At 43.9% G+C, this 14,369-nt stretch overlaps 1 protein-coding gene across 1 annotated transcript in view; it reads right to left on the minus strand.

Moving 5' to 3' along the window:
* Nucleotides 1-28: 28 nt before the first annotated feature.
* DYRK4 (dual specificity tyrosine phosphorylation regulated kinase 4) overlaps nucleotides 29-14,369 on the minus strand; it is a 36,154-nt gene continuing 21,813 nt past the window's right edge. The window contains exons 9-11 of the mRNA XM_059683831.1: nucleotides 13,019-13,148; nucleotides 1,518-1,693; nucleotides 29-847 (exon numbers count right to left, since the gene is read on the minus strand). Of these exons, the coding sequence (XP_059539814.1) occupies nucleotides 606-847; nucleotides 1,518-1,693; nucleotides 13,019-13,148 (548 nt within the window). The 3' untranslated portion in view covers nucleotides 29-605. The remainder of the gene's footprint in view (nucleotides 848-1,517; nucleotides 1,694-13,018; nucleotides 13,149-14,369) is intronic.

The raw sequence follows: 14,369 nt of genomic DNA on the forward strand, positions 1-14,369 counted from the left end.
CAGCAAGGAAGACTGCATATTTGATTGGATGATGATGATAATCTTAACTCTGGACACAGCTTGTCTTCAGAATGAGGTTAACCATAAAAAGAAGCAAGGTTAAAATGTAGAGGGAGTCTGAGCCCTATGACCTGGTTTGAATTCCTAGATTCTGCTGTGCCTGAAACTACACATACCCTTCTGATTGCCCGATTATATAAACCAATGAATGTCCTTTGTTGCTTAAACTAGTTTGGATTTAGCTTCTCTCATTTTCAAATAAGAATCCTGTCATGGGCAAAAACAAACTATAGAGTTCTATTAGTGATGATATAACTGAGTGTTTAACATCCCCTCCACACACACAAACCCATATAAACACACCCCCATTGCTTTATCTGGTTGAGGGCATAAGGAGGGAATATAGATGCAAGGACATTCTCTCCCACCCCCTCATATCAGGAATCATGCCAATGGCCATGTGAAAAGAGTTGTTTTTGTTTTGTTTTGTTTTTTAAACAAACCTTTATGCATTAAAAACAACAATCTTATGTATTGTACAATATAAGTGTGGTCTCTAATACAAATCATTGGTGAAAAGGAACAGGACACGCCCTCAGCAGAGGTCATACAATAGGTGGTAAAATGCTTGTGTTCTTGGGGGAGGAGTTCTTGCTTTGTTGCTCTGTGGAGGTCTTGGACTCCTCTGGCCTGACAACTGCCTCTGGTTTACTGGAAGCTTCTACTAGGTGAGGCAGTTGGACAACTTCAGCAGCATGCTGGAGAGAGCCCTGCTGATCACCTGAATTTTGAAACTGCTTGGTGGTGTCATCTTTTATTTTGTCTGTAGTCTCTTTGATAATCACATCTGCTGAAGGAGAGATAAGACAAAGGAGCAAGTGTTCAAATGTGAATTCTAGCTGTCCATTAGCAGGAAAATTCTGGACAAAATGATATTAAATCAATTCATTTATAAAGCACATTCTATGTGGCAGGCCTTCTTCTAAGGACTTTATATTTACTAATTCATTTGATCCTTTCTCCACAACCATAGAAAAAAGGCATAACTCTTATTCTCATAAATGAAAAAACTGAGATACAGAGAGGTAAGTAAATTGCCCAAGGGCCCACACCTGGAAAATGAGAGGGCTTGAATTTAATTCCAGGCAGTCTAATTCCAATGACCATGTATATAACCAGTAGTTTATTTGTATATAAAAGATACTAATTCCATGATCTAATAAAAATTCAAATGGTAATTATGGGGCTGCAGAAAAGGACACAGTCGGGGGGAAAAGTAGCAGAAAGGGAATTGAAGATAAGATGAAAAATGGAAAATCCTAACAACAAGGTAGCAAAAAAGGGCTACAACCAAGTTTCCTGAAAGGAACATCCCAAAAGTAAGAAGTAGCAGGCCATTTAGTGATGTAGCCAGAATAATTATCCAAGGTTGAGTTCAGAGAAGCTGACATGCAATCCTCCAGAGATGCCTACCTCCTGGACTATGGGAAAAAGATTTGATATTTGAGGGGCAGTACCTTTTTTATCCAAGTGGTGATGCCCTTGAACCTTGTCTTTTCTTGCCTCAGAGGATAAAGAGAGATTGAGTTTCCTCAGGGTCTGGGGCCTGGGCTGTGCTTTGAGATTCCGTGAATCATGAATCCAAGCATGCTTGAGAGCCTGGTCAGGGGTCATGCGAAGAGAAGGTTCCCATCTACACACCAACAAAGCCCAGCATGGATTATTGTTTTATTTTTAATACTGAAACATTTTCAAAGATTTCAATAAAAAACCTAAATAAGAAACAATATAAATGGTTCATTTTAAAAAGCCCATTTAAGCTATGTAATAACTCAAAGATACTAAAGAACAGAGATTATTACATATAATTTTAAAGTATTGGAAACAACTATTGGATAATCATTTTTAGTAAATGTGTATGACAAGCCAAGGTATGTAATAGAGTCCAAGTCTCCCAGAGTTCTAGAAATTTCCTTATAAGAAATATAGAAAATCTTAACCAATGGGATTTTGGATTTGTAAACTAAGAAGATCAAAACAAAAAGATGCTTACTTTTAATTCCCAAACAACAGAATTTGGACCTACAAATATATCACAAAGAATATTATAGCATGGCCAGTGTTGTCAGTGGTTCAGCATTGATCCATGAACGAGAAGGTCATGATTTGATTCCTTGTCAAGGCACGGGCCCAGGTTGTGGACTCTATCCCCAGTAGGGGGCATGCAGGAGGCAGCCCATCAATGATTCTCTCTCATCATTGATGTTTCTATCTCTCTCTGAAGAAAATAAAGCATCCTATCTAATAAAAGAGAAAAATGGTAATTGGCGTACGACGATACCCTTTTCATTGGCTAATCAGGGCTATATGCAAATTAACTGCCAACTATGATTGGCAGTTAACTGCCAACTATGATTGGCAGTTAACTGCCAACAAGATGGCGGTTAATTTGCATATGTAGGCACAATGCAGGGAGGCGAAAGGGAAAGCAGGAAGAAGCCCCCTGCCACTGACAGTGATCAGAAACCCAGGGGGGAGCTAAGAGCTGGGGGGCAGGGCAAAGGCGGCCCCCCCACACACACACCCAGTGCACGAATTTCGTGCACCGGGCCCCTAGTCCTATCTAATAAAAGAGAAACATGGTAATTGGCGTATGACCGCTACCCGTCCCATTAGCTAATCAGCGAGATATGCAAATTAACTGTCAGCCAAGATGGTGGCCGGCAGCCAGGCAGCTTGAAACTAACATGAGGCTTGCTTGCTTCAGTGACGGAGGACTCCAACGTTCCCCGCCTACCTTGCCAGCCTTTGCCCTGCCCCCCAACTCTTTTCACATGGCCATTGGCATGATTCCTGATATGAGGGGGTGGGAGAGAATGTCCTTGCATCTATATTCCCTCCTTATGCCCTGGCCAGTGATAGCAGGAAGTAGGGGTGGAGCCAGCGATGGGAGCTGGGCACGGTCGAAGCTGGCAGTCCAGGGAGCTAGGGGTCCCTTGCCTGGGCCTAAAGCGGAGCCCACGATCGCGGGGCCGCTGCAGCTGCGGGTCCCGCTGCCCGGGCCGGACGCGTTAGGCCTGGGCAGGGGCGGAGCCTGCAACTGCGGGGAGCTGGGGGTCCCCTGCCCAGGCCTGACACCTCTGCCAGAGGCCTCAGGCCTGGTCAAGGGGCCGATCCGGTGATTGGTGATCGGAGGGTGATGAGGGTCAACTCCTCTGGCCGAGGCATCAGGCCTGGGTGGGGGGCGGAGCCGGGGATTGGGGGGATGTGATGGTCCCCTTGCCCAGGCCTGAAGCCTGGGTCAGAGGCGTCAGGCTTGGGCGGGGGGTGGAGCAAGCGATCAGAGGGAGATGGGGGTCCCCTGCCCAGGCATGATTCCTGGGCCAGAGGCCTCAGGCCTGGGCGGGGGCCAGAGCCAGTGATCAGGGGGAGATGGGGGTCCCCTGTCCAAGCCTGACACCTCTGGCGGAGGCATCAGGCCTGGGCAAGGGGCCGATCAGGCGATCGGAGGGTGATGGGGGTCTACGCCTCTGGCCGAGGCATCAGGCCTGGGCAAGGGGCCGATCCTGCGATTGGAGGGTGATGGGGGTCAACGCCTGAGGGCTCCCAGTATGTGAGAGGGGGCAGGCTGGGCTGAGGGACACTCCCCCCCCACACACACACCCAGTGCACGAATTTCGTGCACCGGGCCCCTAGTCCTATCTAATAAAAGAGAAACATGGTAATTGGCGTATGACCGCTACCCGTCCCATTAGCTAATCAGCGAGATATGCAAATTAACTGTCAGCCAAGATGGTGGCCGGCAGCCAGGCAGCTTGAAACTAACATGAGGCTTGCTTGCTTCAGTGACGGAGGACTCCAACGTTCCCCGCCTACCTTGCCAGCCTCTGAGCCTGCAGTTTCAAACAATGTAACAAATACAGAAGCTAAACAAAACCCCAGAAACCAGCTTTCAGCCGGCTGGGATCTCAGAGCTGGAGTTGATACAGAGTTTCGATTATAGAACTGAAACAAACCAGATACCTGCTTTCAGGAGTGGAGGCCTAAGAGCTGGAGCCTCAGAGCTAAAGCTGGCCCAGAATAAAAAAAAAAAAGAAAAGAGCAGTTGGGAGCTTCAGTCCCAGCCTGAAAACAGCCCTCAGCCCCTCACCGACTGGCCAGGCACCCCAGTGGGGACCCCCACCCTGATCCAGGACACCCTTCAGGGCAAACCAGCCAGCCCCCACCCATGCACCAGGCCTCTATTCTATATAGTAAAAGGGTAGTATGCCTCCCAGCACTGGGATCAGCGGAGCTGAGAGGCCTTCCGGCACCGGGATCAGTGTGACAGGGGGCAGCGCCCAAACCCCCTGATCGCCCTGCGGCTCTGTGTGTGACAGGGTGCGGCGCCCAACCCCCCCACCCCACAGGCCCTGCTCTGTGTGTGACGGGGTAGAGCCATAACCTCCCCATCGGCCCTGCCCTGAGTGTGAGAGTGGCGGCGCCCCAACCCCCTGATCGGCCCTGCTCTGTGGGTGATAGAGGGCGGTGCCCCAACCCCCCCCCCCCAAGGGCCCTGTTCTGTGTGTGATGGGGTAGAGCCATAACCTCCCCATCAGCCCTGCCCTGAGTGTGACAGTGGCGACGCCCCAAACCCTTGATCAGTCCTGCTCTGTGGGTGATAGAGGGTGGCGCCCCAACCCCGAATCCGCCCTGCTCTGTGTGTGACTGGGCGGTGCGCCAACTCCCCTATCAGCCCTACTCTGTGAGTAACGGGGGAGCTCCCCAACCCCCTGATGGGCCCTGCTCTGTGCATGACAGGAGGGAGCTCCCCAACCCCCTGATGGGCCCTGCTCTGTGCGTGACAGGGGGCAGCGCCCCAACCCCCTGATTGGCCCTGCTCTGTGCGTGACAGGGGGTGGCGCCACAACCTCCCCATTGACTCTGCCTTGAGTGTGACAGGGGGCAGTGCCCCAACCCCCCAATCGGCCCTACCCTGAGCATGACTGAGGGTGGCATCACAACCTCCCAATCCGCCCTGCTCTGTGCATGACAGGAGGTGGCGCCCCAACTCCCCAATTGGCCCTGCTCTGAGCCCGACCAGGGGCTGCACCTAGGGATTGGGCCTGCCCTCTGCCACCTGGGAGCAGGCCTAAGCCAGCAGATCGTTATCTCCCAAGGGGTCCCAGACTACTATAGGACACAGGCCGGGCTGAGGGACGACCCCCCCCCCCACCCCCCTGAGTGCACAAATTTTTGTGCACCGGGCCTCTAGTATTTTTTTAAAAAGAATATTATAGAATGATAGAATATCCTGTATAGTAAAGAAGTAATATGCAAATTGACCATCACACCCTCATAAAATGGCTGCCTAAAACCAGGCTGGCAGGGGGGTTAGTGAGGGACAACCAAGTGACTGAATAAGCAGGCTGCGTGGCCAAAAGGGAGTGGCAAGAAATATTCAAAGTGATGAATAGCAAGAACCTACAACCAAGATTACTTTATCCAGCAAAGCTATCATTCAGAATTGAAGGTCAGATAAAGAGCTTCACATGTAAGAAAAAGCTAAAGGAGTTCATCACCACCAAACCAGTATTATATGAAATGCTGAAAGGTATCCTTTAAGAAGAGGAAGAAGAAGAAAAAGGTAAAGATACAAATTATGAACAACAAATACACATCTATCAACAAGTGAATCTAAAAATCAAGTGAATAAATAATCTGATGAACAGAATAAACTGATGAATATAATAGAATCAGGGGCATAGAATCAGGGGGGATGGGGTTTGGGGGGTGCGGGAAGTGACTGGAAAAAAATCGTACACCTATGGATGAGGACAGTGGGGGGGGGGGCGGTAAGGGCATAGGGTAGGGTGGGAACCGGGTGGAGGGGAACTATGAGGGGAAAAAAGAGGAACAACTGTAATAAGCTGAACAATAAAGATTTAATTAAAAAAATAATGTCTTTGTTGTTTCTAAGCTGTGTTCTGGATGGTTGTGGTTTCTGGATCAGTCACCTCTGTGTCAGTAATGAGTTTCTGTCATTTGTTAATGCACATTCATTCTACAGCTTCAGCATGAGGTTTGAGTAGGGTGGGGAATGGGGATACAGGATCCTTCTTTATTGCCATTTCCCAGAGGAGCAGCATGACTCTCCAGATGGGAAAACTTTCAGCAGTACCTGATGTTTATCCTCTGAGCTAATACCGAAATTCCAAAGTGCACAAATGCCAGAAAAGCGTTTGCTAAAACTACTCCACGTCCCCGCCCCCCGCCCCCTGGAAGAATGACAGAACATGAAAATGTGGTGATCTTTATGAACAATAATAGGACTGCTTATCACTAAAAGGGACATTGGTAATACCCCTTTATATACAAAAAAAGAAACAGGCCCAGAGAGAGATAGTGACTTGCCAAATATCACACCGCTCATCTAGTTGCCATTCGGTACAGACCAACTGGCAAAACCTTTTTTAAAAAATGGTAGTAGTAGAATGGTTATCATCAACAAAACAAATGACAAGTGCTGGCAAGGATGTGGAGAAAAAGGAACCCTGCACTGCTGGTGGGAATGCAGACTGGTGCAGCCACTATGGATGACAGTATGGAGTTTCCTCAAAAAGTTAAAAATGGAACTCCCATTTGACCCAGTGATCCCACTTCTAAGACTATACCCCAAGAAACCAGAAACACAAATCAGAAAGGATATATGCACCCCTATGTTCATAGCAGCACAATTTACCATAGCTAAGATTTGGAAACAGCCTAAGTGCCCATCAGCAGATGAGTGGATTAAAAAACTATGGTGCAGCCGAAACCGGTTTGGCTCAGTGGATAGAGCATCGGCCTGCGGACTGAAAGGTCCCAGGTTCGATTCCGGTCAAGGGCATGTACCTGGGTTGCGGGCACTTCCCCAGTGGGGGATGTGCAGGAGGCAGCTGATCGATGTTTCTCTCTCATCAATGTTTCTAACTATTTCTCTCCCTTCCTCTGTGTAAAAAATCAATAAAATATATTTAAAAAAACAAACAAACAAACAAACAAAAAAACTATGGTGCAACTACACAATGGAATACTATGCCACTATGAAAAAGGAACTTTTACCATTTGCAACAGCATGGATGGAACTGGAGAGCATTATGCTAAGTGAAATAAGTCAGTCAGAGAAAGATAAATATCACATGATCTCACTCATATGTGGGATATAATGATCAACATAATTTGATGAACAAGAATAGATCCAGAGACAAATGGTAGGAGAGGGGGGGGTGGTTAGAGAGCAACCAAAGGACTTCTATGGATGCATATTAGCATAACCAATGGACACAGACACTGGGATGGTTAGGGGCTTGCCCGGGGTGGGAATGGCCTGGCTGGGCAGGGGGCGGGGGGGTCAGTTGGGGAAAAAGGAGACATATGTAAAACTTTAGAAAATAAAAAAAGAGACAGTAGTGCCCAGATGGTGTGGCTCAGTGATTGAGCATTTGACCCATGCACCAAAAGTCACAAGTTTGATTTGCGGTCAGGGCACATGCCCTGGCAAGGGGTGTACAGGAGGCAGCTGAGCAATGTTAATGTTTCTCTCTTAGATGTTTCTCTCTTCTTTCCTCTCTAAAAAGCAATGAAAACATATTTTAAAAAATGATAGTAGCTTACATTTTCCAAACACTTTCTAACTAGGCACTGTACTAGGTGGGTGCTTCGTGTGCTCTTCTTTTCTCACAGTGATTTGACTTAAGTATGAAAATTGACTTCTAAGACTTAAAATACCCATGTAGATTCAAAAAGCTGCACATTGTAAATGGTTTATAACTCACCCTTTCCCTTCCCTAAAGAATTTAGGCTCTAAACCCCAGGGGAATGGGGAGAGGCCTTGAACCCGTACACTCGGCATATGTGCAGAAGACATTCAGGACTTGCCTACCACCTCACTGCCAGGCAGCTGGAGGCCAAGGAGAAGGCAAGCTCTACACACATTGTAATCCAGGGCAAGTCACTTAATATCTTTGAGCCTCAGCTGTCATATCTCAAAACAGAGCAAATCATTTGCCCTGACAATCACACAGGAGGTGGGGAGAGCAGATTGATGAGGCAACAGATGGGGAAGCGTTTTGTAGACTCTAAAGGTCTTTGGGCAGCACTTATAGTTTTTACAACTCTCTCCCAGCCTCAGACTTCCACCAGCAAACATGTGGGAAAGTACAGTATTTAAAAGTAGAGTCAGTCTAGGAGAAGCGGAGGACCGAATTAGTGAATTAGAAGACAAGGAAGCAAAACACACCCAAAATGTACTGCAATTGGAGAAAAAAATTAAAAGACAGGAGGAGAGCCTAAGGGAGCTTTGGGACAACATGAAACGAAACAACATACGAATAATAGGAGTACCAGAACAACAGAAGGATGAACAAGGATTAGAAAGCCTATTAGAAGAAATAATATCAGAAAACTTCCCTGAGGTGGGGAAGAAAAAAGTCACACAAGCCCAGAGAGTCCCAAACAAGGTGAACCCAAAAAGACCCACACCAAGACACATCATAATTACCATGGCAAATGTTCAGGACAAAGAGAGAATCTTACAGGCTGCAAGAGAGAGACGGAAAGTTACATACAAGGGATCTCCCATTAGATTGTCAAATGATTTCTCAACAGAAACACATCAGGCCAGAAAAGAATGGACTGAAATTTACAAAGTGATGCAAAGCAAAGGACTGAATCCAAGAATACTCTATCCAGCAAGGCTATCATTCAAACTTGAAGGGGAAATAAGAAGCTTCACAGACAAAAAAAGGCTAAGGGAATTTATCACCACCAAGCCAGCAATGCAAGGAATGCTAAAGGGACTGGTATAAAAAGAAGAAATAAAAAGCTCAGAAAGAAAACAGCCACACACACAAAAAAAAGAAATGGCTACAAACAAGTACCTTTCAATAATAACTTTAAACGTAAATGGACTAAATGCTCCAACCAAAAGACATCGAGTGGCTGAATGGATAAAAAAAACATGACCCATACATCTGCTGTCTACAAGAAACCCACCTCATTAGAAGGGACTCACACAGACTGAAAGTGAAAGGATGGAAAAATATCTTTCAGGCAAATGGAAAGGAAAAGAAAGCTGGGGTAGCAATACTTATATCGGACAAAATAGACCTCAAAGTGAAGGCCATAACAAGAGATAAGGAAGGCCACTTCATAATACTAAAGGGTTCAATACAACAAGAAGATATAACCCTGGTAAACGTATATGCACCCAATGCAGGAGCACCCAAATTCATAAAAAAACTCCTGGAAGATATCAAAGGAGAGATCGACAGCAATACAATCATAGTAGGAGACTTTAATACACCACTGACAGCACTGGATAAGCCCTCTAAACAAACAATCAGCAAAGAAACAGCAATCCTAAATGACTCACTAGATCAGATGGACTTAATAGACATCTTCAGAACACTTCACCCCAAAGCCAGGGAATATACATTCTACTCAAATGCTCACAAGACATATTCAAAAATAGACCATATATTGGGTCACAAGCAAAGTATCCCCAAATTCAAGAAGATTGAAATCATAAAAAGCGTCTTCGCAGACCACGATGGCATAATATTAGAAATAAACTACAATAAAAACAACCCAAAATACTCAAACATCTGGAAGCTGAATAGCATGCTATTAAATATTGATTGGGTTACCAATGAGATCAAAGAAGAAATTAAAAACATCCTGGAAACTAATGACAATGAAAACACAACAATCCAAAACCTATGGGATGCAATGAAAGTAGTCCTGAGAGGGAAGTTTATAGCTGTACAGGCCTATCTCAAAAAACAAGAAAAAATGGTAGTAAATCATCTAACTCTACAACTCAAAGAATTAGAAAGAGAGCAACAAGAAAACCCCAGAGTGAGCAGAAGGAAGGAGATAATAAAGCTTAGAGCAGAAATAAATGACATAGAGACCAAAAAAACAATACAGAAAATCAACGAAACCAAGAGCTGGTTCTTTGAAAGGATAAACAAGATTGACAAACCTCTAGCCAGACTCACCAAGAAGCAGAGAGAGAGGACCCAAATAAACAAAATCAGAAACGATAGAGGCGAAATAACAACAGACCCCACAGAAATACAAATGATTGTTAAAAAATACTATGGACAGCTCTACTCCAACAAACTAGACAACCTGGAGGAAATGGACAAATTCCTAGAAAAATACAACATTCCAAAACTCAATCAGGAAGAATCTAAAAATCTCAACAGGCCAATAACCATGGAAGAAATTGAAGCAGTCATCAAACAGCTTCCATCAAACAAAAGCCCAGGACCAGACGGCTTCACAGGGGAGTTTTACCAAACATTCAAGGAAGAACTAAAACCTATCCTCCTCAGACTACTACAAAAAATTCAAGAGGAAGGAACACTTCCAAGCTCATTCTATGAAGCCAGCATCACCCTAATACCAAAACCTGGTAAAGACAACACAATGAAAGAGAATTACAGGCCAATATCCCTCATGAACATAGATGCCAAAATCCTCAACAAAATCTTAGCAAATCGGATCCAGCAGTACATCAGAAAGATCATACACCATGACCAAGTAGGATTTATCCCAGGGATGCAAGGATGGTACAATATCGGCAAATCAATAAACGTGATACATCACATAAACAAATTGAAAGAAAAAAAACCACATGGTCTTATCAATTGATGCAGAAAAAGCATTTGACAAAATTCAACACCCATTTTTGATAAAAACTCTCACCAAGGTGGGAGTAGAAGGATCGTACCTCAACATAATAAAAGCCATATATGACAGGCCCACAGCCAACATCATACTCAATGGACAAAAACTAATACCATTTCCCCTAAGAACAGGAACAAGACAGGGATGCCCCCTCTCACCACTCCTGTTCAACATAGTACTGGAAGTGTTAGCCATTGCAATTCGGCAAGAAGAAGAAATAAAAGGCATCCAAATTGGAAAAGAGGAAGTAAAACTGTCCTTATTTGCAGACGACATGATATTATACATACAAAACCCTAGAGATTCCATCAAAAAGCTACTAGACTTAATGCATGAATTTGGCAATGTAGCAGGATACAAAATTAACCCCAAGAAATCTGAGGCATTTCTATACACCAATAATGAACTTTCAGAAAGAGAGATTATAAAAACAATCCCATTTACCATTGCACCAAAAAATTAAGCTACCTAGGAATAAACTTAAGAGGTAAAAGACCTCTACTCAGAAAACTACAGGACGTTGAAAAAAGATATAGAGGAAGACATAAACAGATGGAAGAACATACCGTGTTCATGGATTGGTAGAATCAACATCATTAAAATGTCCATACTACCCAAAGCAATCTATAAATTCAACGCACTTCCCATTAAAATTCCAACAGCATACTTCAGAGATCTAGAACGAACTTTCCAAAAATTCATCTGGAATAAAAAAAAGACCCTGAATAGCTGCAGCAATCCTGAAAAAGAACAAAGTAGGTGGGATCTCAATACCAGATATCAAGTTGTATTACAAAGCCACTGTTCTCAAAACTGCCTGATACTGGCACAAGAATAGGCATATAGATCAATGGAATAGAATAGAGAGCCCAGAAATCGGCCCGAACCAATATGCTCAATTAATATTTGACAAAGGAGGCAAGAACATACAATGGAGCCAAGATAGTCTCTTCAACAAATGGTGTTGGGAAAATTGGACAGATATATGCAAGAAAATGAAACTAGACCACCAACTTACACCATACACAAAAATAAACTCAAAATGGATAAAGGACTTAAATGTACGACAGGAAACCATAAAAATTCTAGAAGAATCCAAAGGCAACAAAATCTCAGACATATGCTGGAGCAATTTCTTCACTGATACAGCTCCTAGGGCACTTGAAACTAAAGAAAAAATGAACAAATGGGACTACATCAAAATAAAAAGCTTCTGCACAGCAAAAGAAACCATCAACAAAACAACGAGAAAACCCACTGTGTGGGAAAACATATTTGCCAATGTCATATCTGATAAGGGCCTAATCTCCAAAATTTATAGGGAACTCATACAACTTAACAAAAGGAAGATAAACAATCCAATCAAAAAATGGGCAAAGGACCTAAATAGACACCTTTCAAAAGAGGACATTCAGAAAGCCAAGAGACATATGAAAACATGCTCAAAGTCACTAATCATCCGAGAGATGCAAATCAAAACAACAATGAGGTACCATCTCACACCTGTCAGACTGGCTATCATCAACAAATCAACAAACGACAAGTGCTGGAGAGGATGTGGAGAAAAAGGAACACTTGTGCACTGCTGGTGGGAATGCAGTCTGGTGCAGCCACTATGGAAGACAGTACAGGGTTTCCTTAAAAAACTGAAAATGGAACTCCCATTTGACCCTGTGATCCCACTTCTAGGAATATATCCCAAGAAACCGGAAACACCAATCAGAAAGGATATATGCACCCCTATGTTCATAGCAGCACAATTCACCATAGCTAAGATCTGGAAACAGCCTAAGTGCCCATCAGTAGATGAATGGATTAGAAAACTGTGGTACATCTACACGATGGAATACTATGCTGCTCTAAAAAGGAAGGAACTCTTACCGTTTGCAACGTCATGGATGGAACTGGAGAGCATTATGCTAAGTGAAATTAGCCAGTCAATAAAGGAAAAATACCACATGATCTCACTCATTCATGGACAATAGAGACCATTATAAACTTTTGAACAATAATAGATACAGAGGCAGAGCTGCCTCAAACAGATTGTCAAACTGCAGCGGGAAGGCCGGGGAGGGTTGGGGGGCAGGAGGTAGGGGGTAAGAGATCAACTAAAGGACTTGTATGCATGCATATAAGCATAACCAATAGACATAAGACACTGGGGAATAGGGGAGGCTAGGGGACTGTCTAGGGCGGGGGGATAAAATGGACACATATGTAATACCCTTTGTAAAACTTTAAGCGATAAAAAAAATAAAAATAAAAGTAGAGTCAGAGACAAAGACACCCTTGACAAACTCACACTAAACACCTTCTGAGAAAGTCCAGGAAGCTGGAGTCATAGGTTTTCAGCACCATCGTGAGATCCTTGGAATCCGGGTATCTTTTTCTCCCCCTATTGTTAGTTATATTTTTAGGAAAACCTGTGGAATCTTTAGAGATACAACAGTCGGTGTTTAGTTCCAGTTGTAAATATTCATTGGTCACATCACAGCTGTTCACTCATCCAAGCTGTCTTGGGTGGTCTTTGCAGCTCTCTCACTCCCGGTACTTCACCACCCCTTCCACACAAACACACCCACAGTCTCACTCAATTGAAATAACCACGTGTAAAGTATCCAGTGGATTTAACTACCTTTTAGATCAATTTTCCCTGCTATTTACTATGTTCTGAGTCTCCTTCCCACCACCTCCTCCTTGAATCAATCAATGATTTTAGGTAAAATAATAATGATAAGGATTAATAACAATAATAATAAATCTGAGATGATGAAAACATTCAGCTCTGAACAAAAAGGATATTGTTCATTCTCAGATTACTGATACCTTAGCTTCTTCCCCACTAACTCAATAAAGTGAAAATTTGGGACATCATGGGGCATAATAAGAAAGTCGTTTTAGGAGAATGAGTTGCTTTCAGAGCCCATTTACAAACCACACAGACAAATTAGTCTCATTACTTCTTTGTAGTAACATCAAAAATTTTTGTCCATAATTGGAAATCAAACTTGATTGCTTCTTAGGGAACAGCTTGAAGTGACTTTCTTCAGTCATTTTCACCAATTATAGCCCTCATCACATGTATGGTTTGTCGTGCCTGGAAAGAAGCCCTGACGACAGCTCCAAAGGTTCCCAAGGTGCTGTGTGCAATGCTGTGCAGGTGAGACCACTCATTTGGACACCTGGATTCTGGTGTGTATGTTCGGAAAAGTTGACCACTTATGCTCACACCTTATAAATCTGCATGTGAATGGGTGGGTATGTATATACACACACATACACACAATTTACAGATTAAACTGAATTCTCACGAAAACTCAGTGGGGTTCATGTAACAGACCTTCTGGAAGGTGCGTAATCAAGGGCTTTCATTACTTTTGTAATCAGTGCAATTTGTGGAGCCTCCAAAAGAACATCTGCTCTTAATTCCTGGCAGGACCAAGAATGTGCATATGTGTATGTGTGTACATACTCAGACATGTATTTATATATGTATTTATTTGTATAAGGATTCAGTGCATGGCATAGGGCAGTGGTCGGCAAATGGCGGCCCCGTCAGTGTGGCTCTTCCACAAAATACCACGTGCAGGCGTGCACGTACAGTGCGATTGAAACTTCGTGGCCACACTCAAGGGGCCAAAGAGCTGCATGTG

This window comes from Myotis daubentonii, chromosome 2, assembly GCF_963259705.1.
Source record: "Myotis daubentonii chromosome 2, mMyoDau2.1, whole genome shotgun sequence".
Lineage (NCBI taxonomy): Eukaryota > Metazoa > Chordata > Mammalia > Chiroptera > Vespertilionidae > Myotis > Myotis daubentonii.